This window comes from Carassius carassius, chromosome 9 (assembly GCF_963082965.1).
Source record: "Carassius carassius chromosome 9, fCarCar2.1, whole genome shotgun sequence".
Taxonomy (NCBI): domain Eukaryota; kingdom Metazoa; phylum Chordata; class Actinopteri; order Cypriniformes; family Cyprinidae; genus Carassius; species Carassius carassius.
Genome location: NC_081763.1, coordinates 4,535,489 through 4,562,809, shown reverse-complemented (window position 1 = coordinate 4,562,809; position 27,321 = coordinate 4,535,489). Strand labels below are relative to the sequence as shown.

Below are 27,321 nucleotides of genomic sequence, written 5' to 3'. Positions count from 1 at the left end.
TCATATGACGTCTGATGATTTCAGTACCAGAGAAAGCAAATCCGAACAACAATTACTCATTTACACATCTGATTGCACTCAAACACAATTTGGATCCTCTACTCACAAATACATGCTCATACAGAAAGGCTTCTGTTCTAACTGGTGAGTCGACTCGATTATTGTTACATCAAATGTGTGACAGTGTTGTTGAGTGTGCATGCACGCCTCCACTCACTCTCATCACATATAGGCTATATAGTCTAGCCTATACATGTAGCAGCTCTATAAACGCACATGCATTTTATTCAAAATGTAAACGAGTTGCTGTGTATCATAAACATATTTAATAAGCGTGACTGGAATCAGAGACGCACAGCCTGTGGGGATTCCCTGTGTGAAGGCATTATAGTGACAGCTAGGGGGATGTGCAGAAATGTGTGGAAAGACGCGCTCGCGCATGCACGCACGCACACACACACACACACACACACACACACACACACATCAGCACAAAGCAGCTGTTTCATCATAAGGACGCTGTTCGCTTCAGCACCAGGTAGGACGCGTGTGTTTGTCAATATGATATGATACTGTATACATATATTCATATCTAAATGGGACAATTGATTATTTTACTATACAGTCTTTCTATCGCAAAACTATGACAGGTAAATATCGGAGTGAAAAAGGGGTTCAGATGTCTTTCCTATAGGCATGAAAAAAAATCGCTTTGTTTGTTTGATTTGGATTCGATGCTGATTCATCATAATGCTGCTCGGTTCATTCATGTCTCTATTTCAGGAATCAATTCCTGGATTTATTTGTCAGTGTAAGGAGTATCTATTATATAGCATGACATTCAAAAGCAGATGACTTTTAGTGTGAGCTCATTTGAAAAATGTTGTTTAATAAACGTTTGTATTAATAAACGCGGTTGTTAATGTGCTTTTGACCTGTTTGAATGCTTGTGTGTTTGTTTTAATCCTGTCAAATGGAAATTCCCGATGAACTTTGATCATTGTTTTCAGAATGATCCAAGGCTTCTTTTCTGAATTTGTATTTGCCTGCTCTTATGCTATAATAGGCTAAAACAGGAGCAGCAGGAGCAGGTATTTGTTGACCACAATTCTAAGCATCAAGAGCACTCCTGAGTCCTGACAGCCATGAGCATCTGAGATCCGTATTGAGCTGCAGGAGAGAGGGACACGTTAAAAGCGTATTGAATATAGTGCATTACCCATGACTATCCTGTCTGTACTTTAGAAAAGATACTTTTGTGTTATAAACCCCATCTATTCATATGTAATTGCACGTACCAGAGCAGGTAACAACAACAGATGAGCAGCTTCATCGAGCAGCAGGGGTTTAGACAGCAGCTTTCTTTTGAAAGATATATGGTATGGTATCACATGCCTTGTATAAATACAGCCTCCCTTTTTTCCTGTGATACAGGCTTTGACTGGTATTTTTGTTTAACATGAGCTGCAGTCATTGGCTGAAGCTCAGCTAGGACAAGAGTTGATGCAACCTAAAGAAAGTGTTTAATGAGTGGAGGAGGTGCTCCTCATATCTTCCATTTCTTATGCCATCTCTGTAGAAATGAAAGTCCCTGAAACAGTCCTTAAGTACAGTGTTTTCTGGATGCAGAGCTTTAACAGCACAAGACTCCAGAAAAGATCAATAGGGTTTTTGGGGGGTGTTGGGAGGGGTGTCGCTGATGAAACTCGGTGTAAGTGAGGATATCTCTCTTTTTTTTCTTCTTTTTTACTGCAGTTGTCTTTCGCCTGCTGTTGCTAGGCATTTTTCTTCTTTCTTTCTATATTTGAGATTATTCATGTGGATTATAATTAATGAGGAATAAGCCATCAGAGAGCTTAAATCAAACAAACGTGTGTTTAAACACCTAAATAGTTCTTACTGGATGTCACATAATAGTTTTATTATTCATGCCAATTCATAGTGTTTTTTAATTTCGACCGGACTGTAAAAAGAATGGAAATGGTATGTAATTTAACCTATTTTGGTTCCTTAACTTCAGTTCCTTAATGTACTGTATATAGGAGCCAGTTGCTGATTCCCAACCCCACTCAAAGTACTATGGTCTTTTTATTATTTGACCTAAGTAAAAAACAAAAAACAAATTCCAAAATTACCTCTTTTAACTGGTCAACAGATCATTTAAACTGCAAACATGGTCAATTAAATCTTCTTTTTTTTAAAAAATGCTCTAGCTTTTCTGTTTTCCTATATTCTGGTCTTTTCCAAAAGTCCCATTCTCAAAGCACATCTATGAAACATCTTCTTCTCTGCTCTTATTCTAATGTTGTTCTAGTACTGTATATTCAGTATGTTTGATAACTTAGGTTTTTACCCCTTAATATCTGACAGCTTTACTCTTAGTCCAAACGTCTCTCCTGTAATTTAACTCGGGCATGAAATGAGTTTATAAAAGCTTGGTTTTCTTATAGTTTTCTATTCAAAGCCTTACCCATTTGTGCGGTGGCAAAATCAATATAGCATTAGAAAGAGTCTCTAATCTTTTTGCAATGTTTGAGGGTGTCTCCAAATGTCAATAATGTATCTACCTTTCATTTGAGCTCACAAATTCAATCTCTTCACCAAAGTTGGACTCCATTGTTATCACAGCTGACTGATTAGGCTTTTTTTCCCTGAAATGTAATCAGGGTTGACTTTGAGGGAATACTTCTCAAGATCTTTTTGGCCAGCCCCACTCATCTATCACTGCAGTTTGTCCTATCAACAGTGCTACTGTTACTGCTATTGATTGGTAATGGTGCATCATCGCTTCTTCACAGCTGAAAGCATCAGAATAATTTGCATCTCCTTTTCATGCTCTGAATAGACACAAGTTTATGGTTTCCCAGCACTCTTCAAATAAATTGATGCCCAACTTGAAGAAACACAGCCATCAGCCAAGTCTGATTTTTAATTTGCAGTTAAATGCAAGAGGGTCTGGCTGCAGACTTGCACTTGCACCACCACAGCGTCTTGTCTCCATTGGCAACATGCATGATTTGTGTTGATTGCAAGTGACGTCACAGGTAGTGGAGAGTGCAAGTAGCGATTGCAAGTGACATTGTAATTTAGTTTCTTTTTTCTTGTCTTCACCACCTGGCTACTGTTGTAAAATGTTGAGAGATTCAGACAAAAAGTTATAAATAAATAGAACAAAAAAAATAAATAAAAAATAAATAAATAAATAAAGACTGCAAGTGACGTCGCTAGCGGAAACACAAGTGTCTGAGAGTGCAAGTCTGAGAGTGCAAGTGCAAGTCTGCAGCCAGACCCTTCTCGTTAAATGGTGCTTGACATGTGCAGGTTGTTTGATAATTGACTTAACTCTGTTGAAGGGAGAGATGATTAGATCTGCATACTACTCATTTTCTCCTTTTTTTCTTTTTTGGTTTTACTTGCTGATGCATATAAACAAATAGGTTCTGATCATACATGAAATTAATTATAGGGTTTCTAAGCCAGTGGCCATCTTAATTGAGGGGCATCTTGGCTTCCAAGAGGTCAGAAGGTTGAACAATGACCTGAAGTCAGTGTGCTCACATTAGTGTGCTGAAACCTGATGGCTTACACTAAAATATACAATACTTTTTTCCATGATTTTTTCCATGGTGAGCTTATGGGTCTTAAAGGGATAACTGAATGTATTAACTTTTTATCATTCCAAAACTTACTGACTTTTTAAGTCTCAGTATGTGTGTGTGTGTGTGTGTGTGTGTGTGTGTGTGTGTGTGTGTGTGTGTGTGTGTCCATACAGTAATTCAGTAATTCAAATTGGTTACCAACGTTCTTCAAAATATCTTCCTTTGTGTCCCTTGAAGAAAGAAATTCACACAGGTTATGGAACAACAATGAGGGTGAAAAAGTGATGAAAGGATTTTCATTTTAGGTCAACTATCCCTTTAAGCACCAAATGTTTAGATGTGTTACCTTGTCATTCTCACTGAGATTTAATTTCATGTCATTTTATCACAATTAAAACATCAGTGCATCACAGAAAGTATATTTTTGGCTAATTTGAATGTGCTTTCATCTGCCAAGAAGACTAAAGCTGTGTTCAAAAACTTTTAAAAACCTTTAATTCTGTTGACTTTCCCCCGAATGTCAGGACAGGAATGCAGATAGTCTGTAGATTCTTTTTTGGACCTGCTTATTGCTAACTTTAGACAACAAACTGAGAGAGAATAATGTATTTCAATAAAAAAAAATGCATTTTATGGGTTTTAAAGGTTCAAATCTTTAGATGTTAACAGATTTTGTTGGAGCCATGATTTGAATCTGGTAAGGCAACAAGGGTTTTTGACAAAGAGTTTTCTATATTAACATTAGCATAAAATACATATTGGAAGACTAATCCTGATGAATGTTTTTTTTAGTTTAAATCAGACTTTCTAACAAAATCCTACTCTTCTGGATGCACTGTCATTAGAAGTATCAACTCTGCACCTTCAAACATACTGTAGATAAGACACTGCTTTTCAGTACCTTTGTGTTTAGTCTGCAGGAAACAAGTGTGGCAGTGATTTAAAGCCTGAATTTGATAAATTGCTTTTTGTGTGCTATTATTGTTGCATGGTTTATCTTGTTAGGGTGTAATGAAGCTACCAAACATTGCATTTTTGTGCATTTTCATTTTAATTTGGTCACACTTTAGTTTGGGGACCAATTCTCTCCATTACCTAACTATTAACTATGGCTCAATAAACTGACACAATAAACTGCTAATTAGCTGCTTATTAGTGAGTTAGTTAGCAAGGTAGTTGGGTTAGGAGTCAGATTTTTTAGGTTAGGGGTCAGATTATGGAATCTAATCATGGTCATGCAGAATAAGACATTAACTTTATAAGTTCTAATAAACAGCCAGTATGCTAGTAATATTCATGCTAATAAGCAACTAGGTAATAGTGAGAATTGGTCCCTGGAGTAAAGTGTTACCTTTAATATGATTCATATGCATATATACAGTTGTTAATATATTGTTTTAGTTTCTAACATGAAATTAGTAATCAAATTCAAAGCTATGCAAATACAATTACTAAGTAAGTTACTTGCTTATTACATGTCAATTTACAAAATAGAAATGATTTTACACTCATTGTAAAGAAATGCTTAAAGATCCCATATTGTATACCTTTCTGGAGTTTTATTTTAGGTTTTGATGTCCTTAAGAATATATATGCCAACCACAGGTAACTAGGGCCAGCCGAGCTCACAGCGCTAGCTGGAGGCAGCGAAACAAAGGGGGAAAAAAAGGGGGTGGCCCACTGAAACCAGCGCAGATTCAGCTACGTAAGGAACATAAATATCATCTTGTTGTGATGTTGGGTGCCAGAATCAACGTAATACAGCCTCAAATTAGAAATTTGAACAGATATCTGCTGCCACTGCCAGACAAACAAACAGATGATCAGCTATGTTTAAACGTGATAAAACGAGCAGACTGGACAGAAACGATCGTCAAACATGCTCGTGTTTGCAGCGTACACTTATTGAAAAGGTTCAATAAAGTATTGTCTTTTGTTGTTATGGACGAGTCTACAGATTTCTTGCCATATGTTTCTTGCATCTCACGATGTTGTGTATAAAAAATGTCTGTGCATATGTGTAAACAACAAGGCCACAGTGCTTTTGTTGGCTCAGCATTTATCATCGCTATATGTACTGAAATGTATTTATCATTGCATGTATCTCTAGACCTTGCAGGTTCAAAACATCCTCTAAATTTATGAACTCTGGCAGGGATTGAAGGTTAGAAATGATTGCTGTGGTCATTTGAGTTCAGCTACACAGCCTTCTAATTGGTGCCTTGGTCGGAGTCCTTGCTGAGATCAGGGGTTTTTACCCTTGGTTTTGCAAGCTAGAGCAAATCTGCTGATGAAACATTTTTCACAAGGCTGTTTCCTCCAACACCTCCATGTTCCCTTGCTCTGTTTGTTCTTTATTTCTCCCCCTCTCTCTGTCTCTCTATGTTACTTCACCAGCTTTCTTGTAAGTGGCTTCACTCAGCTTTTTCTGTTTTCCTGTGGGTCTGATGACTATTCTCCACTGGTAATCAGCTTTGATTTCTTTTCAGTGGTTTTAGTTAGCTATACTGACATCATCACATGTCACTGTTTATGAGTCTGATCAGATCCTAAAGCAAAAAACAAACTGATATAATCCTTACTTCTCTTCCTTTTTTAAAATATTTTGTTTTTGTAGCAAATTTGTTAATTTGTGGTAAATTTGTGGCAAACTGCCAGAGGTTTGCAGTTCTTTACTATTTCACTACTGGCAAGTACAAACCCGATTCAAAAAAGTTGGGACGTTGTACAAATTGTGAATAAAAACAGAATGCGATGATGTGGCAGTTTCAAATTTCAATATTGTATTCAGAATACAACATAGATTACATATCAAATGTTTAAACTGAGAAAATTTATAATTTTAAGTGAAAAATAAGTTGATTTAAAATTTCATGACATCAACACATCCCAAAAAAGTTGGGACAAGTCCATGTTTACCACTGTGTGGCATCTTCTCTTCTTTTTATAACAGTCTGCAAACGTCTGGGGACTGAGAAACAAGTTGCTCAAGTTTAGGAGTAGGAATGTTGTCCCATTCTTGTCTAATACAGGCTTCTAGTTGTTCAACTGTCTTAGGTCTTCTTTGTCGCATCACCCTCTTTATGATGTGCCAAATGTTTTCTATGGGTGAAAGATCTGGACTGCAGGCTGGCCATTTCAGTACCCGGATCATTCTTCTACGCAGCCATGATGTTGTAATTGATGCAGTATGTGGTCTGGCATTGTCATGTTGGAAAATGCAAGGTCTTGCCTGAAAGAGACGACAACTGGATGGGAGCATATGTTGTTCTAGAACTTGGATATACCTTTCAGCATTGATGGTGCCTTTCCAGATGTGCTAGCTGCCCATGCCACACGCACTCATACAACCCCATACCATCAGAGATACAGGCTTCTAAACTGAGCGCTGATAACAACTTGGGTTGTCCTTGTCCTCTTTAGTCCGGATGACATGGCGTCTCAGTTTTCCAAAAAGAACTTCAAATTTTGATTCCTCTGACCACAGAACAGTTTTCCACTTTGCCACAGTCCATTTTAAATGAGCCTAGTCCCAGAGGTAGAGGTCTTCACGGGTCCAAAAATTCGAACCCGAACCCGAAAGAGACCCGTAATGTACTACACCGAACCGACCCGGACCCGTCTATTATTTCAAAAGCTGGACCCGGACCCGTGTAGATCCGAGAAATGCCTACCCGGACCCGACTCGGACCCCTTCTATTATTTGAAAGCTGGACCCTAACCCGCCGGGAAGACACAGACCCGACTGGACCCGATTGTCACATATTCCACCTTAAATTGCTATTACAAGTCAATAAACCTGTTGCGAAAAATACAACTTTTTTTCTAACCTAATTTAAGGAGCCGTAGTTTCTCTTCCTTGTACCTGACTGCCTTTGATGCATTAAAATCCTCCGACAAGAAAGTTATCCATGTTATTCCTCTCGTTATTTCAAGTCCGAGCTTTCTGACTCGAGTTAACTCGCATAATAACTTCGACTGTTTGCCCTATAATAACTATCGCTCGTGCAATGCCATGGCCGCTGACCTTATTTATTTGCTATCATCTCTATCATCGACGCTCTGCGTCGAGTCTGAATCTGACCACTAAAACTTTAAGATTAAACGGTTCATTTATATTATTAAAAAAATGGTAGAAAATGTAAAACGCGGTTTGTCCCTCACTGGTTGCCATAGAAACATGACACACGCTCGAGACTGCACATGCGTGCTAGCCGAATCAACCTGAAATATGCTTTTTAACGTAGTCTGAGCGTCATCTAAAACATTCATGTGACAGTTCACCTCAGATCTTGTTGCTGATTTGAAATATATTAAATATGAGTGTGTCAAGTCTGCAAGCATTATTACCGTGCCTGCCCTTGCATTAACTCTGAGTCTGCGCACTCTGCTTCTAACGGCAGAGAGAGAGATCGCTTTTTTCTTTCTTTTTTTGGCCCACACTTTTCTTTTCCTAATTTTACAAGTTGCAAGTTACAAGAAACACAAGCAGTGTGTGATCACAGAGTCCGATGACTCCGATCGCACGGGTATTACAAACAATGTTAAACAGACCCGGGACCCGAAGTAATAGATTCGGACCTGACCCGGACCCGGCTGATCATTTAAAATATAGACCCGAACCTGTACGGGTCCCGGGTCGGGTCCCGGGTCGACGGGTCTCGGGTGCGTTCTGATATTGCTCTACTATTTTTCGCCACAGCATTGGGGGAATTGGTGATCCTCTGCCCATCTTGACTTCCGAGAGATACTGCAACTCTGAGAGGCTCTTTTTATACCCAGTCATGTTGCCAATTGACCTAATAAGTTGCAAATTGGTCCTCCAGCAGTTCATTATATGTACAGTTAACTTTTCCAGCCTCTTATTGTTACCTGTCCCAACTTTTTTGGAATGTGTAGCTCTCATGAAATCCAAAATGAGCCAAAGTTTCAAAATGTCTCATTTTCAACATTTGATATGTTATCTATATTCCGTTGTGAATAAAATATTTAAGTTTATGAGATTTGTAAATTATTCCATTCCTTTTTAACTCACAATTTGTACAGAGTCCCAACTTTTTTTGGAATCGAGCTTGTAGTTTTGCAGCAAATATCTACTACTGGAAACAATTCCAGCTCTCTCCAACCTCTAGCATACATGTAGCAAAAAGCTCTAACCTTCTGATGTATGGTGCCTACTACAGTGGAAAGATCGTAAATCCATTTTAGCCATCTAAAGGATGTTGTTTCATCCTAACCTTTGACCAGTACCTTACATTATACTGTCTTCTTTATATGTAATTGATTGTGGGTTTTTATTTATTTATTTATTTATGAAAACATACAGTATATTTAATATTTTTTTACTGGTACTGAACTACTGGTACTTGGTGCTTCAAGTATTTGCAGAAGATTTAGCATTATGTTCTATTTTAAAATACACAATGTTTGAGTAAAATTACAACAGTAAATGCTTATTGTAGTATTATACTTATTTATATTTTAAGTCCACACACACACATACGTACAGTACAAGCAGGTTTGGCCTATTCATCTTCTGAAGTTGATCTTCTTCTATTTTTCAATAAAAGCACTATTGTTTATCAAACTTGCTGCCTTTCATGCTGCATCCTTTACGTCGTAAGAGTGCCGCAGAAAATGGGTAAATAATGTGCGGCAGTAAATAATGTGGCACTGAACTGTAATGATATGTACTATTTTTGTTGCTCGCCTCAGAAAGCACTAAGAAAGAGAAGCAGAAGTTCCTTTGGTTTGAATCCCAGCTGAGCCAGAAAGTGTTTCCTTCAGATCTGGTTTCCCTCACAGTCCAAAGTGTGAATTACAAATGCTAAGTTGTCTAAAGGTGTGAGTGAAGTTTCTTTTCTTTACATTATTTTTGGAAAAACAAACACTAGGAGCTGCTTTTTAATTCTAAATGGAAATTACATTGAAATAAACATCATTTAATGCATCCTGAGAGTGAAACAGTATAAATGATGTCTTGAGAATGAGACTCTAAATGACGTTGAAAATATGCCCATAATGACCACATTTCACCTAGTTTTTAAACTTGTACCTAGGCTCCATGAATGTCTATATCGGATGTGTAGAACACAGAAAAAGATGTCATAAAAACTTTCATTCTGGTTTCTCAGTGGACTTTTTTTTTTTATACATGTGACAAAGACATCAAAAAGATGTCTTTTGGACATAAATTTGCTCAGTGGGTAAGGCCAACGTTCTCTTGAAAGGTGTGGAAAGAGTAATATTTACATTTTACCTGCTCATGTGCGGAGTATGAGCGGCAATGTCTTCCACTTGTTGATCCAGTCCACATTGCAGTAAGAAGAAAGGAAATGGATCTGTTTCACAATCCTTAACACAAAGCACTGGTAAACGATGAACTCCTAAGCATTGTGAAAGTCCTTGGTCTGGAACTCACAAATGGAGGATCCTTGAAGGTGAAGTTTCTGAAGTCTGGACAGTTACAAATGATCTGCTCTTGTCATCTGGTCATGGTTGTATTTCTCTGTTAGTGCTACTGGATCTTAGTGCTGCATTTGACACTATCAACTACAATATCCTTTTGAGTAGACTACAAAATTATGTTGCCATTAATGGAATTGCATAGTCATGTTTCAAATCTTAAGGCCAATTTATACTTCTGCGTCGGGTGCGCGTAGAAGGTACGGCGTAGCATACGCATTGACGTGTACCATACGTCGTACCCTTCGCTGTACCCTGACGCGCACCTCCTCAAAAATGTAACTACACGTCGCGGCGACGCGGACCGCAAGATCTGTGATTGGTCGGCTTGGTAGCATCGCATTTCCGGCTACGCATTTCCGGCGTGTTCTTCTGCACCGCCCGCCATTTTTAAATTCAGAAGTTCAGGTGAAAGTTCAGTGAAGAAAATGGAAATGGACCAAGTGACCGAGCGATTAGTTGAAGAAGTGCGGAAATACAGCCATCTGTATGACTCGTCTTCTGCAGAATACAAAGACTGCCAGATGGCAGCGAATTCGTGGAGAGAGATTTCCTCCAATGTCGGTTTGGATGTAGCGGATTGTATGAAGAGATGGAAGAACTGTCGAGACAAGTACGTTCGCCTTCGTAAAAAGCTCGCCACAAGGAGCGGGGATCCAGGAGGGAATCCTGGATATAGTTGTGTATATAGTTTGCATACAAAAAATTGCCTGTTCCTGCTGTTTGCACATTGTTTTGTGCAGGTTACTGCAAATAAAGATTAATGTATAGTTTACCCATTTGTGTGTGTTTGCTCTTTAGCATCTATTTTTAATCTACAATTCTAGACCATTGCACCTTTATACATTGCACTTTTACATATTTTAACCTATTTGTATATATAGTTTGAAACCAATTATGTCATTTCCTGCTGTATGCATATTGTATGGTTCAGGTTACAGCAAATTAAGATCAATAACAGTATTTATTTGTGTATAGTTTGCTCTTTTGCATCTATATTTAATATAAACAATTCTAGACCATTGCACCTTTACATGTTACATTATTTTATACATAGTTTGCACATTGTATTGTGCAGGTTACTGTAATTAAAGAAGAAACAACGTGAACAGTTAAAACTGGTCTTTATTTACATGGTTGCATGTCATTTATTGGTGTATATATTTTACACCAGTACAATTTACTGACCAAGTTGACCACGACACACTATGTTGTTCTGCCATGGCACAATTCCGTGGGGTGACTGAAAGAAGGCCGTCAGGTCATTCCGTACACCAATTGCAGCTCTGGTGGAGCGGGCCCTTGAAAGGTGACGTGGATCTAGTGGTTCCAATAGTAATTTCACTAAAATTAACTGTTTTTCAACCTCAATAAGCTCCAACTCCAACATGATCCGCTCTCTTTCAGTCGCCATTGCTTGTTGTAGTAGCCTAAACTCAAAACACCCGCGAGGAATCTAAACACAGTGGAACATTAAAACCCGCCCCCGCCAACTAGCTTTTCGGCGGTGCAACTGCAGAGCAACGCAGACATAACGCAGAAGTATAAATGCTCACGACGGCGTCACCTACGTGCGTAGCCTACGACGTACACTACGGCGTACCCTCGACGCAGAAGTATAAATTGGCCTTTACTTATCTGGCCGTCATCTATTTGTAGCAGTAAATAAACACAATATTATATCAATCACAATACATTATGGAGTGCCATAAGGCTCAGGACTGTTGCTTTTCACACTTGACATGTTACCCTTGGGAGATATCATCAAGAAACATGGTGTTAGCTTTCACTTTTATGCTGATGATATTCAAATCTATATTTTTTCATGGCCATTGAAAGATACAAATCTGCAAAATTAACGGAATGCATAGTTGAAAAAACCGCATGACTGTTTTTTTTTTTCAGAATTTAGCACTAGCAAATTACTAGGTGTGAGGTGTTAATTATTGGACCAAAAACCTCCACATGTAATAACCTAAACCACTGTCTATCACTTGATGGCTACTCTGTTAATTCCTCGTCATCAGTTATGAACCTAGGTGTGCTATCTGATAGCAATCTTTCCTTTGAAAACGTCTCAGGTTACGAATGTAGCCATGGTTCCCCGAGTAGGTAACGAGACACTGCGTCCTCTAGGGGTCGCTCTGGGGAACACCTCGTCATGACCTGTGTCTGAAGCATACATTGAAAAAACACCAACAAGTTGGCCAGTGACAGCCTCTGACGTCACTACCAGCGCGACTATAAACAGGCACCGGGAGAACACGTCATTCACTTATTCGTCTGAAGCTTGCGTCCGAAGCATGGCAGGGAGCTAGAGGATGCAGTGTCTCATTCCCCACTCAGGGAACCATGGTTATATTTGTAACCTGAGACGTTCCATTTCAAGGGAACTTCGAACTGCGTCCTCTAGTGGTCACTACAGGGGAACAGTATCCCCATGCTGCCTTACTGATGGGTGTGCAAGCCAGAATCATGGCAAACAATAAAGTACCAACTCTACCATTTCCATGGGAGTTGCCCCTGGGATGTTTAGACGGCTGTCTGTGATAGTACCCCTTACGGCCAAAGGCCTAAGCTACATACCAAACTTAATTGTTTGGGCCTCTGCCTGGGGTAGAGCTTGGAATCAGGAAAGATTCCTTTAAAGGGATACGAATAAGAACCTAGCATTTTATACTAAGTCTTGCCTGTCACACAGGGGCTACCGCTAGCTTTCACATAAGCTTGCTGAAGGAGATGTCTCAATAGATCTCTAGTAGCAACACCCTGTTTAGATAGGTATCCAAGGATACATAGGTGGAGTGGTGCCCAAAATGAATGGGGCTTTTACCAACTCAAGAAAGGGCAGGAAGCAACCGCGCAAAGCCCTCACCATACAGGATTTTAGAAGGAACGTAGAATACTAGCGTGCAAACTTACCACAGTGTGGATTTCAGAAAGTGCGCAAAGACTTCACGTACGCACTTACCATAGCATGGATTTTCAAATACTGTTCTAAGGAGGGGCTCTCGTGGCACTCTGATAAAGCAGCTCATAGATGGAATGGTGCATCTCAAAACAGTATGTTTGAGAGTCATCAACTCGATCTGTGGAAACAATGCTAGAAAGCTTTGGGGAAAAACAGAGAACTCGGTCTCATATGAAAGGAGAACTCAGAATTCAGAGTAGGCGACCCTTCTTGGAAAAGGGGAGCAGTGCTAAACTACCACGAGAATTGCCCAAATAGCTCCTCATGTTGAGGGAAGCGACGCTTGAAGTATATAAACAAATACACACTGGCTGAATGGAGCCCAAGGAACCAAGGTCTAATCATCTCAAGAAAGGGAACGAGGCGGAGCACGTAACCCTTACTGTACAGTATTTCAGAAAGTGCAAAGTTTGGTCTTGCGTGCACACTTACCACTTACATGGATTTAAGAAAGTGTGCAAAGTGTCAACGTGCACACTCACCACCATGTGGTTTTCAGAAAGTACACAGAGCTTACCATGTGTACCTAAACGTTCCTAAGCACAGCAGATGCGCTGAACCACACGGGATAGGCAAGATCAAATTTTACAAACCTCTGGCGAGGGGAGAATCACCTGAGGTAGCATATACAAGAAGACTTCTGTAACTGCCACCTCCACTTCCTGCTGGGTGCGACAGCACAACTAAGCGGCCAGGAGACCCCTCAGGGTGACCTGGCCGGACATCCATGGAATTAACATAGAACCAGCCAAAATCATTATAGGTTATGTGAGAGGTTGCCACCTAACCTTGATCAGGTGGAGAGGTGGTGGTTACAGGGGAATTAGGAAGGGGAGGATAAAAGCAGAAGTTAAAAATCCCTAAAGGGAACAAGTAAATACCTATGTATTGCTCTGATTCGGACGAGAACGCTGCCTCATCTGGATCACATCCCTTAGGTTCAGCTTACCTCCTCGTGACCCACGATTCCTCTCAACCCCTGCCCGCAAGGGGGGAGGAGAGTGAGTCGTGACACTAGCCTTCTGTGCTCGTCTTTGATCCTCAGATCGAGACAGGCCAGGACCCATATGTTGTTCGGGCTCAGACCTGGACCTTCGTGGAAAGAAGGGTCTGAAAGCAGCGGAGTGCACTTTCATCTCCCTGAACGTCTCGATCACCATCTCAATGGAAATACCGAAAAGTTCAGAAGGCGAAACCCGAGCATCATTGAAAAAAATGCTCACAATGCACACAGATTGCCTCCTCAAAGACATTGCGTGCATGCTCTAAACCCAAACAAATGACACAAAGATTGTGTGTGTCATCGGGTGTCAAATAACGCTGACACGGATGCACACTTTGTCTAAATGCTTGCTAGTTGTCACCATGATAGACAGAAAAGGTTGCTCTTACCAGTTCTTTCAGATGCACACTTCAAGCAGAACAGTCAGTGAAGATGAAAAAGTGAATGACGTGTTCTCCCAGTGCCTGTTTATAGTCGTGCCGGTAGGACGTCAGAGGCTGTCACCGGCCAACTCATTGGTGTTTTTTCAATGTATGCTTCAGACACAGGTCACGACGAGGTGTTCCCCATAGCAACCCCTAGAGGACGCAGTTCGAAGTTCCCTTGAAAGGCAACCATGTTTCTAGCATTTGTGAAACTGCATTTTTTCCATCTTAAAACTTACATCTAAATTATGACCTATGCTCTCAATGTCAAGTGCAGAAATCATAATTTAAGGTTAGATTATTGTAATGCTTTATTTTGTGGTTGCTCTGTGTGGTTAATAAACAAACTCCAGCTGGTCCAAAATGCAGCAGCTAGAGTTTTTACTATAACCAGGAAGTACCGCCATATTAACCTGGTTCTGTCAACTCTGCACTGGCTCCCTACTGAACAAAGAATACATTTTAAAATCTTGCTAATTACCTTCAAAGCCCTTAATGGTTTAGCTCAATATTTGATTGAGCTCATATCCCGTTATAGTCCTACACGTCCACTGAGATCTCAAAACTCTGGCCATTTGATAATACCTAGAATATCAATTGTTAGGCTGCAATAATTAAGTCAACCGGAACCAGAACACTACCCATAACATCCAATCTACTTGTTATATCGTAAGAAGAATGGCATCTATGCTAATATTAGTCTCTTTCATTCTTATTCCAAGGTAACCATAACCACCCAGATCCAAACTGTATCCAGTCCAGATGGTGCATCAGCACCTAGAGATGACCTATACAGCCCTCAAAGTCAGCAAAGAAGCATGTAGTCACCTTTATTTTATATAGCTCTTTAAACAAAATACATTGCGTCAAAGCAACTGAACAACATTCATTAGGAAAACAGTGTCAATAATGCAAAATGATAGTTAAAGGCAGTTCATCATTGAATTAAGTTATGTCATCTCTGTTCACTTAAATAGTGTCTGTGCATTTATTTGCAATCAAGTCAACGATATCGCTGTAGATGAAGTGACCCCAACTAAGCAAGCCAGAGGCGACAGCGGCAAGGAACCGAAACTCCATCGGTGACAGATTGGAGAAAGAAACCTTGGGAGAAACCAGGCTCAGTTGGGGGGCCAGTTCTCCTCTGACCGGACGAAACCAGTAGTTCAATTCCAGGCTGCAGCAAAGTCAGATTGTGCAGAAGAATCATCTGTTTCCTGTGGTCTTGTCCTGGTGGTCCTCTGAGACAAGGTCTTTACAGGGGATCTGTATCTGGGGCTCTAGTTGTCCTGGTCTCCGCTGTCCCTCAGGGATGCAGAGGTCCTTTCTAGGTTTTGATCCACCATCTGGTCTGGATACGTACTGGATCCGGGTGGCTGCAGTGACCCTCTGATCTGGACACAGACTGGATCTGGTGGCCACGGTGACCTCGGAACAAGAGAGAAACAGACAAATATTAGCGTAGATGCCATTCTTCTAATAATGTAGCAAGTACATAGGGTGTTATGGGAAGTGTTTCCGGTTCCGGTTTACCTAATTAATGCAGCCTAAAAATCCTTTAACGGATTTGGATATTAAAAGCATATTAGTATGTTATGTGTATGCCAGGTTAAAGAGATGGGTCTTTAATCTAGATTTAAACTGCAAGAGTGGGTCTGCCTCCCGAACAATGTTAGGTAGGTTATTCCAGAGTTTAGGCGCCAAATAGGAAAAGGATCTGCCGCCCGCAGTTGATTTTGATATTCTAGGTATTATCAAATTGCCTGAGTTTTGAGAATGTAGCGGACGTAGAGGATTATAATGTAAAAGGAGCTCATTCAAATACTGAGGTGCTAAACCATTCAGGGCTTTATAAGTAATAAGCAATATTTTAAAATCTATACGATGTTTGATAGGGAGCCAGTGCAGTGTTGACAGGACCGGGCTAATATGGTCATACTTCCTGGTTCTAGTAAGAACTCTTGCTGCTGCATTTTGGACTAGCTGTAGTTTGTTTACTAAGCGTGCAGAACAACCACCCAATAAAGCATTACAATAATCTAACCTTGAGGTCATAAATGCATGGATTAACATTTCTGCATTTGACATTGAGAGCATAGGCCATAATTTAGATATATTTTTGAGATGGAAAAATGCAGTTTTACAAATACTAGAAACGTGGCTAGCATACCTAGGTTCCTAACTAATGACGAAGAATAGACAGAGCAACCATCAAGTCTTAGACAGTGTTCTAGGTTATTACAAGCGAAGTTTTTAGGTCCTATAATTAACACCTCTGTTTTTTCAGAATTTAGCAGTAAGAAATTATTCGTCATCCAGTTTTTTATATCAACTATGCATTCCATTAGTTTTTCAAATTGGTGTGTTTCACCGGGCCGCGAAGAAATATAGAGCTGAGTATCATCAGCATAACAGTGAAAGCTAACACCATGTTTCCTAATGATATCTCCCAAGGGTAACATATAAAGCGTGAAGAGTAGCTGCCCTAGTACTGAGCCTTGAGGTACTCCATACTGCACTTGTGATTGATAGGATACATCTTCATTCACTGCTACGAACTGATGGCGGTCATATAAGTACGATTTAAACCATGCTAATGCACTTCCACTGATGCCAACAAAGTGTTCAAGTCTATGCAAAAGAATGTTGTGGTCAATTGTGTCAAACGCAGCACTAAGATCCAATAAAACTAATAGAGAGATACACCCACGATCAGATGATAAGAGCAGATCATTTGTAACTCTAAGGAGAGCAGTCTCAGTACTATAATACAGTCTAAATCCTGACTGGAAATCCTCACATATACCATTTTTCTCTAAGAAGGAATATAATTGTGAGGATACCACCTTTTCTAGTATCTTGGACAGAAAAGGGAGATTCGAGATTGGTCTATAATTAACTAGTTCTTTGGGGTCAAGTTGTGTTTTTTTTATGAGAGGCTTAATAACAGCCAGTTTGAAGGTTTTGGGGACATATCCCAATAACAATGAGGAATTAATAATAGTCAGAAGAGGATCTATGACTTCTGGAAGCACCTCTTTTAGGAGCTTAGATGGTATAGGGTCTAACATACATGTTGTTGGTTTAGATGATTTAACAAGTTTATACAATTCTTCCTCTCCTATGGTAGAGAATGAGTGGAACTGTTCCTCAGGGGGTCTATAGTGCACTGTCTGATGTGATACTGTAGCTGACGGTTGAATGGTTGCAATTTTATCTCTAATAGTATCGATTTTAGAAGTAAAGTAGTTCATAAAGTCATTACTGCTGTGGTGTTGGGAAATGTCAACACAATGTCGTAGCTCGTAGCTCCGTGTAGCTGTTTTTATTTTATTCTATCTTATGTTTATTTTCTTCTAAAAGAGAAGAAAAGCAATCGGATCTAGCAGTTTTTAATAATAATAATAATAATAATAAATTTTATTTGTAAAGCACTTTACATTTGACACCAAATCTCAAAGTGCTACAGTAGAACATAATTAAAAACAATACAGTATTACAATAAAAACACAACATGTTAAAAGACGGGACTAAAAAACAAGCTTTAGCTGTTAAAATAAGCCTGTGTAAAAAGGTGGGTTTTTAGTCCTTTTTTGAATGTGTCCACTGTCTGCGGGGCCCTGAGGTGGTCTGGGAGGGCGTTCCACAGGCAGGGAGCAGCGACTTGAAAGGCCCTGTCGCCCATTTTTTTGAGCCGTGTCCTGGGCATGACCAAACGGTGCTGTTGGCCTGACCGGGTTCTGGTTGATGAATTTGGCGTGAGCAACTCAGTGAGGTAAGTGGGGGCCGCACCGTGCAGACAGTGATGGGTATGAAGGAGGACCTTATATTCTATGCGGGACTGAATGGGGAGCCAGTGCAGCGAACGAAGGATGGGGGTGATGTGCTCATGTTTTCGCACCCTCATCAGGACCCTGGCAGCGCTGTTCTGAACATACTGGAGCTTTTGAAGGCTCCTGCCAGGAATCCCAATGAGGAGTGCATTACAGTAGTCCAGCCTGGAGGAGACAAAAGCATGGACGAGCTTCTCTGCAGCAGAAATGGAGAGGGAGGGGCGCAGTTTGGAAATATTGCGGAGGTGAAAGAATGCAGTTTTGCAGATGGAGGTGACATGACTGTCGAAGGAAAGGTGGGGGTCAAATTTTACCCCTAGGTTAGTAACAGAGGAAGAAAGGGGAGTGGTGTGTCCAAAGAGTGAAACAGTGGTGATTGGAGAGGAGCGGAGTTGATGAACAGTTCCAGTTTGAATGACCTCTGTTTTGGAGCCATTCAGCTGCAGGAAGTTTTGACTCATCCACGCCTCTATCTCCTCCAGGCAGGAGCTAAGGCGGGCAGTCGTGGTAGAGGGGGAGCTAGAGGGAGTGACTTGAAGGTAGAGTTGTGTGTCGTCAGCATAGCAATGGAAATTAACTCCATGCCTGCTGACGACACGACCCAAGGGGAGCATGTAAATGGTGAAGAGGGTTGGACCGAGTACGGAGCCCTGGGGGACCCCACAGGTGACAGTGTGGGGTCTGGATTTTACATCACCCAGAGCTACATACTCGGTTCTATCAGTGAGATAGGAGTGAAACCATTTCAGGGCAGTACCAGAAAGACCTGTGTAGTGCTGAAGTCGGTGCAGGAGAATGTGATGGTCTACAGTGTCAAACGCAGCAGAGAGGTCGAGAAAAATGAGGAGGGATGTGGAACCAGAATCAGAAGCCATCAGCAAATCGCTGGTGACTCTGATAAGAGCTGTTTCTGTGCTGTGGGAGGGACGAAAACCAGATTGAAATTTCTCATATAGCCTGTTGGATTTGAGATGATTATGGAGCTGGGTGGAAACAACTTTTTCCAGGAGTTTGGAGATGAATGGGAGATTAGAAATTGGTCTGTAATTCGACAGTGGTGTAGGGTCCATGGTAATTTTTTTGAGGAGGGGTTTGATGAGAGCAGTTTTGAGGGAGGTGGGAACATAGCCTGTCTCTACGGACATGTTTATTATTTTGGTTATGAGGGAACTGATAGAGTTAGTGTGAGTTTTAAGCAGAGGAGATGGGAGGGGATCAAGGCGGCAAGTGGATGTTTTGGATTTACGAATGATGTTCTCGACCTCCTGCTGCGTTGTGGGGGACAGTTGTGATAGGGTTTGAGAGATGGGTGTTGCGGGCAGGTCTAGTGAGGTGCTATTTAGAAGTGGAAATGAGGAGCGAATAATGTCAATTTTTGATGTAAAAAAATCAAGAAACCGGTTGCAATTTATATCAGTTGGACTGTAGAATGAGGAAATCTGTGGTTTGATGATGTGATTTATTGTGGAGAACAGTTTTTTGGAGTTACCTGGGTTGTTGTTTATAAGTGTTGAGTAGTATTCTGACCTAGCCTTGGAGAGTGCTTTGGCATAAGCCCTACGATGTTCCCGGTAGGCCAACTTATGCACCGTCAGGTCAGATGTTTTGCAGGCACGCTCCAGGACACGGCCAGACCTCTTCATCCCTCTCAGCTCGTTTGTAAACCAGGGGGCAGAGCGGGTAAACGTGACTGTCCGGGTTTTTAATGGAGCAAGACAATCCAGAATAGAGGTGAGGCTGGTGTTGTAGTAGTCCATTAAGTCATCAGCTGATGAGTGAGGAGAGGGGGAGAGATGCTGGAGATGTTGACTGAGGGAGGTGGCGTCCAAGTTCTTAATGTTTCTGAAGGTAATATGGCGTTTTGGTTTGGTGGGAGGAACTTATATTGGGACTTCAAATGTAACCGCCAGGTGATCGGAGACACCCACGTCATACACCTGAAGGCCTGAAACTGAGAGGGAGTCTGTAATGACAAGGTCCAGTGTGTGCCCCCTATTGTGTGTGGGGGCATCCACAAGCTGTTGGAGGTTAAGACAATCCAGGGTTTGTTTGAAATTTGAGGCCAGTTTACAGTTATGGGAGTCCACGTGTATATTGAAATCACCAATAACCAGAATATTTGAGTGAGCTGTGCAGAGGGAGATTAGAAAATCATGAATGTCAGGAATGAAAGTTGGTTGTGGTTTGGGAGGGCGATAGACGAGGGCTATTGTTGCTGAAAAAGCTTTTTTGCAACTAAAAACCAGACTTTCAAATGAGCCAGTACTGGGCACAGACACGGGGGATAATTCAATGTTGCTGCGATGTAAAACAGCTAGGCCCCCACCACGGCCAGTTGTACGAGCCTTATCGAGGTAGTTATACCCGGGTGGGCAGGCCTCATTTAGGGATGAGTATATTCCAGGCTGCTGCCATGTCTCTGTAAGACAGAGAATATCTATCCCCTTATCCAGGATGTGGTCGTATACAAGTCCAGATTTGTTTGACAGGGACTGCACATTTAGCAGTTCAAATGTCATTTGAGCTCTAAAATCCAGTTTATTGACAGGGCGGAGAACCCTGCGATCCACTCCAGGTTTTACAGTGCACCGTTTACACACAGCACTATCTATGCCAGGAGTAGCGGTACTCTGATGACGCAAACGGTGACGTGTCAGTTGCGCAACGGGACGCGATGCCGACCAGAGGGATGAGATGGAGCTGTGGTCACCGGATTTAAACACAACAAACCGGCGCCTTGATCCCCTATGGATATATCGAGGTCGGTACGGAAGATCCAGTTGCTGCAGGGGAGCTCGGTTGTTGTTATTGAGAGCTCGGAGATGTTGCATCGAGGTGTCGGACCACAACATGATGCGTGATGTGTTAGCGGTTAGCCGATATCCAGGCGAGTACCGGTGAAAGACAACGACACAAGCCAAGGTAATCCACAGCTTCCACAAAGATGGTATTCCACGTGCAGACATCCGCTTGAAGGCAGAGGCGATTGCAGAACCCGAAGTTGGTTCAGGGATTTGAAGCCAAAGAGTGGAAAATACACTGTGACTTTGCCGGTTTCAGCTTAGTAACAGGTATGTGCCAGGTAACACTTCACGTAGCAATCAGTTGGCTACTGAGTGCAAAAAAAATATCCGTCAATTGCTGTAGCGATTTCAGTAACTACAGTAAGAATAGTACGGTAGAGCGGATTTGCGCGAATTTGCAGAGAAGCGGCGAACAGCCAGCGTCCTCTCCGCCTTGTCTCCGGTCTCCGGTCATTAATGCTTTTCTGTAGGATATGTTACTTTCCCGCCAAGCAATAAGAAATACCTCTAGTTTTGTATTCCTCCAGCTGCGCTCCATTTTTCGGGCTGCTCTCTTTAGGGTGCGAGTATGCTCATTATACCATGGTGTCAAACTGTTTTCCTTAACCTTCCTTAAGCGTAAAGGAGCAACTTTATTTAAAGTGCTAGAAAAGAGAGAGTCCATAGTTTTTTATACATCATCACGTTGTTCTGAGGTTTTGGATATGCTAAGGAATTTGGATACATCAGGAAGATAACTTAAAAAGCAGTCTTTTGTGTTAGAAGTGATGCTTCTTCCATACTTGTAACAAGAAGTAGAATTTACAATTTTGGCTATATGAAGTTTGCACAGAACTAAATAATGATCTGAGATATCATCACTTGGCTGAATAATTTCAACACTATCAACATCAATTACATGTGACAGTATTAAATCTAGAGTATGATTTCGACAATGAGTAGGTCCTGAAACGTTTTGTCTAACACCAATTGAGTTCAGAATGTCTATAAATGCTGATCCCAATGCATCTTTTTCATTATCAACATGGATATTAAAATCACCAACTATTAAAACTTTATCTGCAGCCAGAACTAACTCGGATGTAAAATCACCAAACTCTTTAATAAAGTCTGTATGGTGCCCTGGTTGCCTGTATACAGTAGCCAGTACAAACATAACAGGGGATTTATCATTAACATTTGTTTCTCTGGATAATGTTAAATGAAGCACCATTACTTCAAACGAGTTATACTTAAAACCTGCCCTCTGAGAAATCCTGAAAACGTTGTTATAAATTGAAGCAACACCTCCACCTTTGCCTTTTAGACGCGGCTCATGTTTATAACAGTGATCTTGGGGGGTGGACTCATTTAAAATAGTGTAATCATCAGGTTTTAGCCAGGTTTCTGTCAAACAGAGTACATCTATATTATGATCAGTGATCCTATTATTTACAAAAAGTGTTTTCGTAGAAAGGGATCTGCTATTCAATAAGCCAAGCTTGATCATTTGTTTATCCATATTGCTTCTGTTTTTTATTTGTTGAACCTCAATTAAATTGTTAATCTTAACTTGGTTTGGACATTTTTTGTATTTTCTAGTTCGGGGAACAGACACAGTCTCTATAGTGTGATATCTAGGGGAAAAAGTCTCTATGTGCTGAGAATTAACTGACCTCTGTGACGGGAGGCAGCTAGCAGACGGTCGGTTTAGCTAGTCTGTCTGCTTCCTGACCTGGGCCCCAGTTAGTCAAGTATAAACACTAAGACTATTTGCCAAATTTCTAGAGAGAAAAGTGGCGCCACCCCAGGAGGGATGAAGACCATCTCTTTTCAACTGGTCAGGTCTGCCCCAAAAGCTCGTCCAATTGTCTATGAAACCTATGTTATTCTGTGGGCACCACTTAGACATCCAGCCATTGAGTGATGACAATCTGCTATGCATCTCATCACCACCATGTAGACAAGATGCGCCCCGGTGACAGATCCCTTGCGAAGACCCTGTCACCTTGACAACCATCAGCACAAGACCATGAGAACCAGACAAGACCTCTGCACCTGTGTTGTAGCTTGGAATTAAAACCACGCCATGCTGGTTTTGTCTGGCCAGAGGAGAACTCCCAAGGTTTTTTTCTCCATTTCTGTCACCAGTGGAGTTTTGGCTCCTTGCCACTGTCGACTTTGGCTTGCTTATCTGGGGACACTTGAACTGAACTTGATGATGAATCATCAATGAGCTGACTTTCGCTGAAAAATGGTTGTTATTGTCTTCCTGCATTATTTACAAAATATTTTTACAAAATATTTGTTTGACTGTAAAGCTGCTTTGACACAACCAGTATTGTATAAAGCGCTATACAAATAAGTTAAAAAAAAAAAAAACCCGGGAAAAAAAACATCTGGAACACGTCTGGATCAGTGACTAGACAATTCTGACATTGGTGGAAAAGATCCTGGCTGTCTGGAACACGCAAACGGAGGATTGCTGAAGAGAAGGTTCTGAAGTTGTTGCTTGTGGTCCTTGTTGCTGTTGCTGTTTCCTAACTTTCTTAGAACGACTTAACTTAGCACATCTTGGGCTAGCACATTTAACTTAGCACATACAGTAGAGCTATGTACAGTAGAGCAACAAAAGAGAGTGTCTTTGTCTAAGAGAGAACCTTTTAATATTTTCCTGAGAAAGAGGGATTTGCAAGTTGGTGCCTTTCAGATCTGGAATTTTCATTGGCCGATGCTGGCATGAGTTTTATTTGCAAAGTTTAAAGTCCACCTTTAGCACAATGTCTTTAAGGTTTTTCTTATGCATAATTTATTTTAATTCCAGCTCAAGTGGTAGAGCATTGCGTTAGCAGGGCAAGGTTGTGGGTTCGATTCCCAGGGAACACATGTTAGGTTAAAACTGTTAGCCTGAATTCACTGTAAGTCGCTTTGGATAAAAGCGTCTGCTAAATGCATAAATTAATTTATTTAATTTTTTAAATATGAACACCAAATATCAGTGGGTGATGCTGAACATTGGCCCATGCAATGATATGTAGGGGTGTAACGGTACGTGTATTCGTACCGGACCGTTTCGGTACAGGGCTTTCGGTACGGTGCACGTGTGTACCGAATGACCAAATGCAATATTTTGTTTGCGGAACATATACATTTTCGTGTTTCCAAACGAACATATTAAGTGGCGGAAGTTTTCGCATTCAGTGCAAATCCCGCCCTGCAGCTGATTCTAAAGGCCGGTGACACACTGGCTGCGTGGCGTGAGCGTGGCGTTTCTGGTGTTTGTCACTTGCGTGACACCTGCTTCGCATTCTCTGTGTCTTTACACACCAGACTCGTGCCTGACGCGGTGCTGGCACGCTGCTGCTACTGTAGGTGACATTGAGGGAGACCACCGAGGCACCGAAAAACCAGGATCTTGTCTTCACTACAACAATATGTATTCTTCATGTTCAGCATAAATATAAAGCCTACTGATAAAAGACACCGTCAACAGTATTGACGGCAAAATAGACTATGTTTGACAGGCGCAATATGCCAGTGTGTCACCGGCCTAAGGTTTTCAAAAGGCATCACGAGTGTGAACATCACTACAACTAGGAAAAAAACGATTGTAATTCAAACGCAGTTCACGTCGGCATTTAAACAGACCTTTGCTCTTAATTCCGATCGGGCCAACGCAATAACGAAATTCTGAGCAGGTCTAAAAACTGAAAATGTTCATGCTGCACTTTACACTTTGGAAAAGTTATATATATTTTTTAAATATGAGCAGGCCTACAAGCTGGGATTGGTGATGCTGCACTGTAATCATAGTTATTTATTTATATTTTTCATTATATTTTATTATATGATATCGGTTTGAGACTGAGAGTATTTTATTTAGTGGAGAACTTTGCAGCAGTATTTTATTTCTTATTCTTTTTTTATTTTATATATATTTTATTAAAAAGTATTTAAAAAAAATACAAATTGTGAACAAATTGTTAAAAAAAACGTTTATAGTAATAAACAACCTGCAGTTTAATGTTTGCATTTCCTTCCCTTACTGTACCGAAAATGAACCGAACCGTGACTTTAAAACCGAGGTACGTACCGAACCGTGATTTTTGCGTACCGTTACACCCCTACTGATATGTACAGTAAATACCTTAAAATGTAAGGTTGCATATATTGTTGTATCTCAAATAGCACTCTTCAAGTAAATACAGTTCTGTAAATGGATATAAAGGCTTAATCAATTTTGTGTCCATGAAGTGAGAATGCATGTGAAATCTATTCTTCCTTTGTAGCATGGCAAAACTTGTTTCTCTTTTGAGAGGAATTTCCGATCATTCAGACTTATAAGTTAATAAGTTTAAGTTTAAGATAAGTTTAAGTTTAAGATAAGTTTAAGGGAGAACAGAGTAGTTGCTGAGCAGGTTAACTGTATGTTAACCCCCTCTCCACAAGAATATTGTTGTTTATCTTAAGCAAAATAAATATTTTGTTGTCCACAACAAAAATTAACTTCACAAATTATAAAATAGCTGAAAAAAATCTACCATAGGGAGCCTTGCATCGAGGGAGGAGCCTCTATCATATGTAGAGGTCAGAAACATCATAAAGGCATGGAGTAACCACCCAGATCACCCTATACAGCATATTAACAAATCGATAAAAATCACTTTTTATCCTATGTTTTTGCCGTGACTTCATTTTGCAATCTGTTGCATCTCTGGTGACAGGCAGCTATGACATTCTATGAAGATTTTAATAAAGAGAAATTATTATATATTCTCACTTATCAGAACAATTCATAGCATGGATTTAAATTAACTTTTTAATAAGGATAAGATCCTGTGTGTCTACCCTCCTGACTGAAAAACATCTCTCTGATCTTTGGGATCTCTCTTTTGTATTCACAGACCTGTCGAGCGGGGCAGTGGAGAGTGGCTCTCGTGGTATGACTACTACAAACAAGGGCAACAAAGCACTGAAGGTATGTTCAGATGATATTTCCAGTTTTTCTTTTTTTTTCTAATACTTCATTCAAGGCGGCAGAAGAAAAGTATTAAACCACATAATAAATCACTCTGCAATCACACATGCATTAGCTACCATTAACTAAAAATTAGCAATATGTTTTACAGAATTTTCTCAACCCAACATACTTTTTTTTTTTTTTACTTAAGATTATTTAGCATTAGTATTCTAAATTAGTATTTAGAGAGAGAAATTTAGAACATCTGCTGGATAGGACTCATCATTGTAGCTTGTTAATATCGAAGATCATTCCAATTGCCTCAGTCTCCCCTGGCCTCCCTTTTCTCTCTTCTCTCTTGATCCCATCCCTTGTGGCTTCCTGTAGGTGAAGCGAGAGCCAGGTGAAAATGGCACAAGTCTTACAGATGACGAGCTGGTGTCTATGTCTGTGCGGGAGCTGAACCTGCACTTGCGAGGTCTGTCCAAAGAGGAAATCCTGCAGTTGAAACAGCGGCGGCGTACGCTCAAAAACCGTGGCTATGCTGCCAGCTGCCGCGTCAAACGTGTCACACAAAAGGAGCAGCTAGAGAAACAGAAAGTGGAGCTTCAGCAGGAGGTCGAGAAGCTTGCCTCGGAAAATGCTAGCATGAAGGTGGAGCTTGATGTGCTGCGCACCAAATACGAGGCTCTCCAGAGTTTTGCCAGAACTGTAGCCCGCAACCCTGTTGCTGCTGCCAGGGGCCCCATCACATCTGTCATAGGGCCCCTCATACCAGGCAAAGTGGCCGCCACCAGTGTCATCACAATTGTTAAGTCCAAAACAGAAGCACGGTCGTAATGCACAAACAGGGAACATTTGTAAGTATATTGGTCAGCGTATTCATCAGACACAGGGTTGATGAATGTTATATGACATGGCAAAATTCAGCAAGATCTGCTCTGTGACTGTAAAAATATAAACAGACAACACTAAAGTCCCTCTGATGTCATTTACAACCCTTGTTGTTAACGAACAACAATTTTATCAGCATATCATTAATATTACACACTTGAGGTTCACTCAAAAATTATTTGAAACATTTGCCATGCAGTCAACATCTTGTTGCACTAAAGTTTTTAAGTTGTAAAGTCACATTGTAACATTTATAAACAACCTGTGGTTAAAGACTTGATGTTATTTGTCATCAGTGTTGGGGTAACACACTACAAGTAAGAGTTATGCAATCAGATCACTTTTTTTAAGTAACTAGTAAAATTAAGCATTACTTTGAATATACAAT

At 40.7% G+C, this 27,321-nt stretch overlaps 1 protein-coding gene across 2 annotated transcripts; it reads left to right on the top strand.

Annotated features, from left to right (window-relative positions):
• On the top strand, positions 1-27,223 carry LOC132148777 (transcription factor MafG-like). Of its 2 annotated transcripts, none has more exons than XM_059557480.1 (3): positions 1-144; positions 25,984-26,057; positions 26,427-27,223. In XM_059557480.1, the coding sequence occupies exons 1-3, from the start codon at positions 15-17 to the stop codon at positions 26,877-26,879; spliced, it is 657 nt and encodes a 218-aa protein (XP_059413463.1). In that variant the 5' UTR covers positions 1-14; the 3' UTR covers positions 26,880-27,223. The 2 variants fall into 2 exon arrangements, with proteins under 2 accessions (XP_059413463.1, XP_059413462.1); XM_059557479.1 differs by lacking the exon at positions 1-144 and adding an exon at positions 457-538.
• The last annotated feature ends 98 nt before the right edge of the window (positions 27,224-27,321 follow it).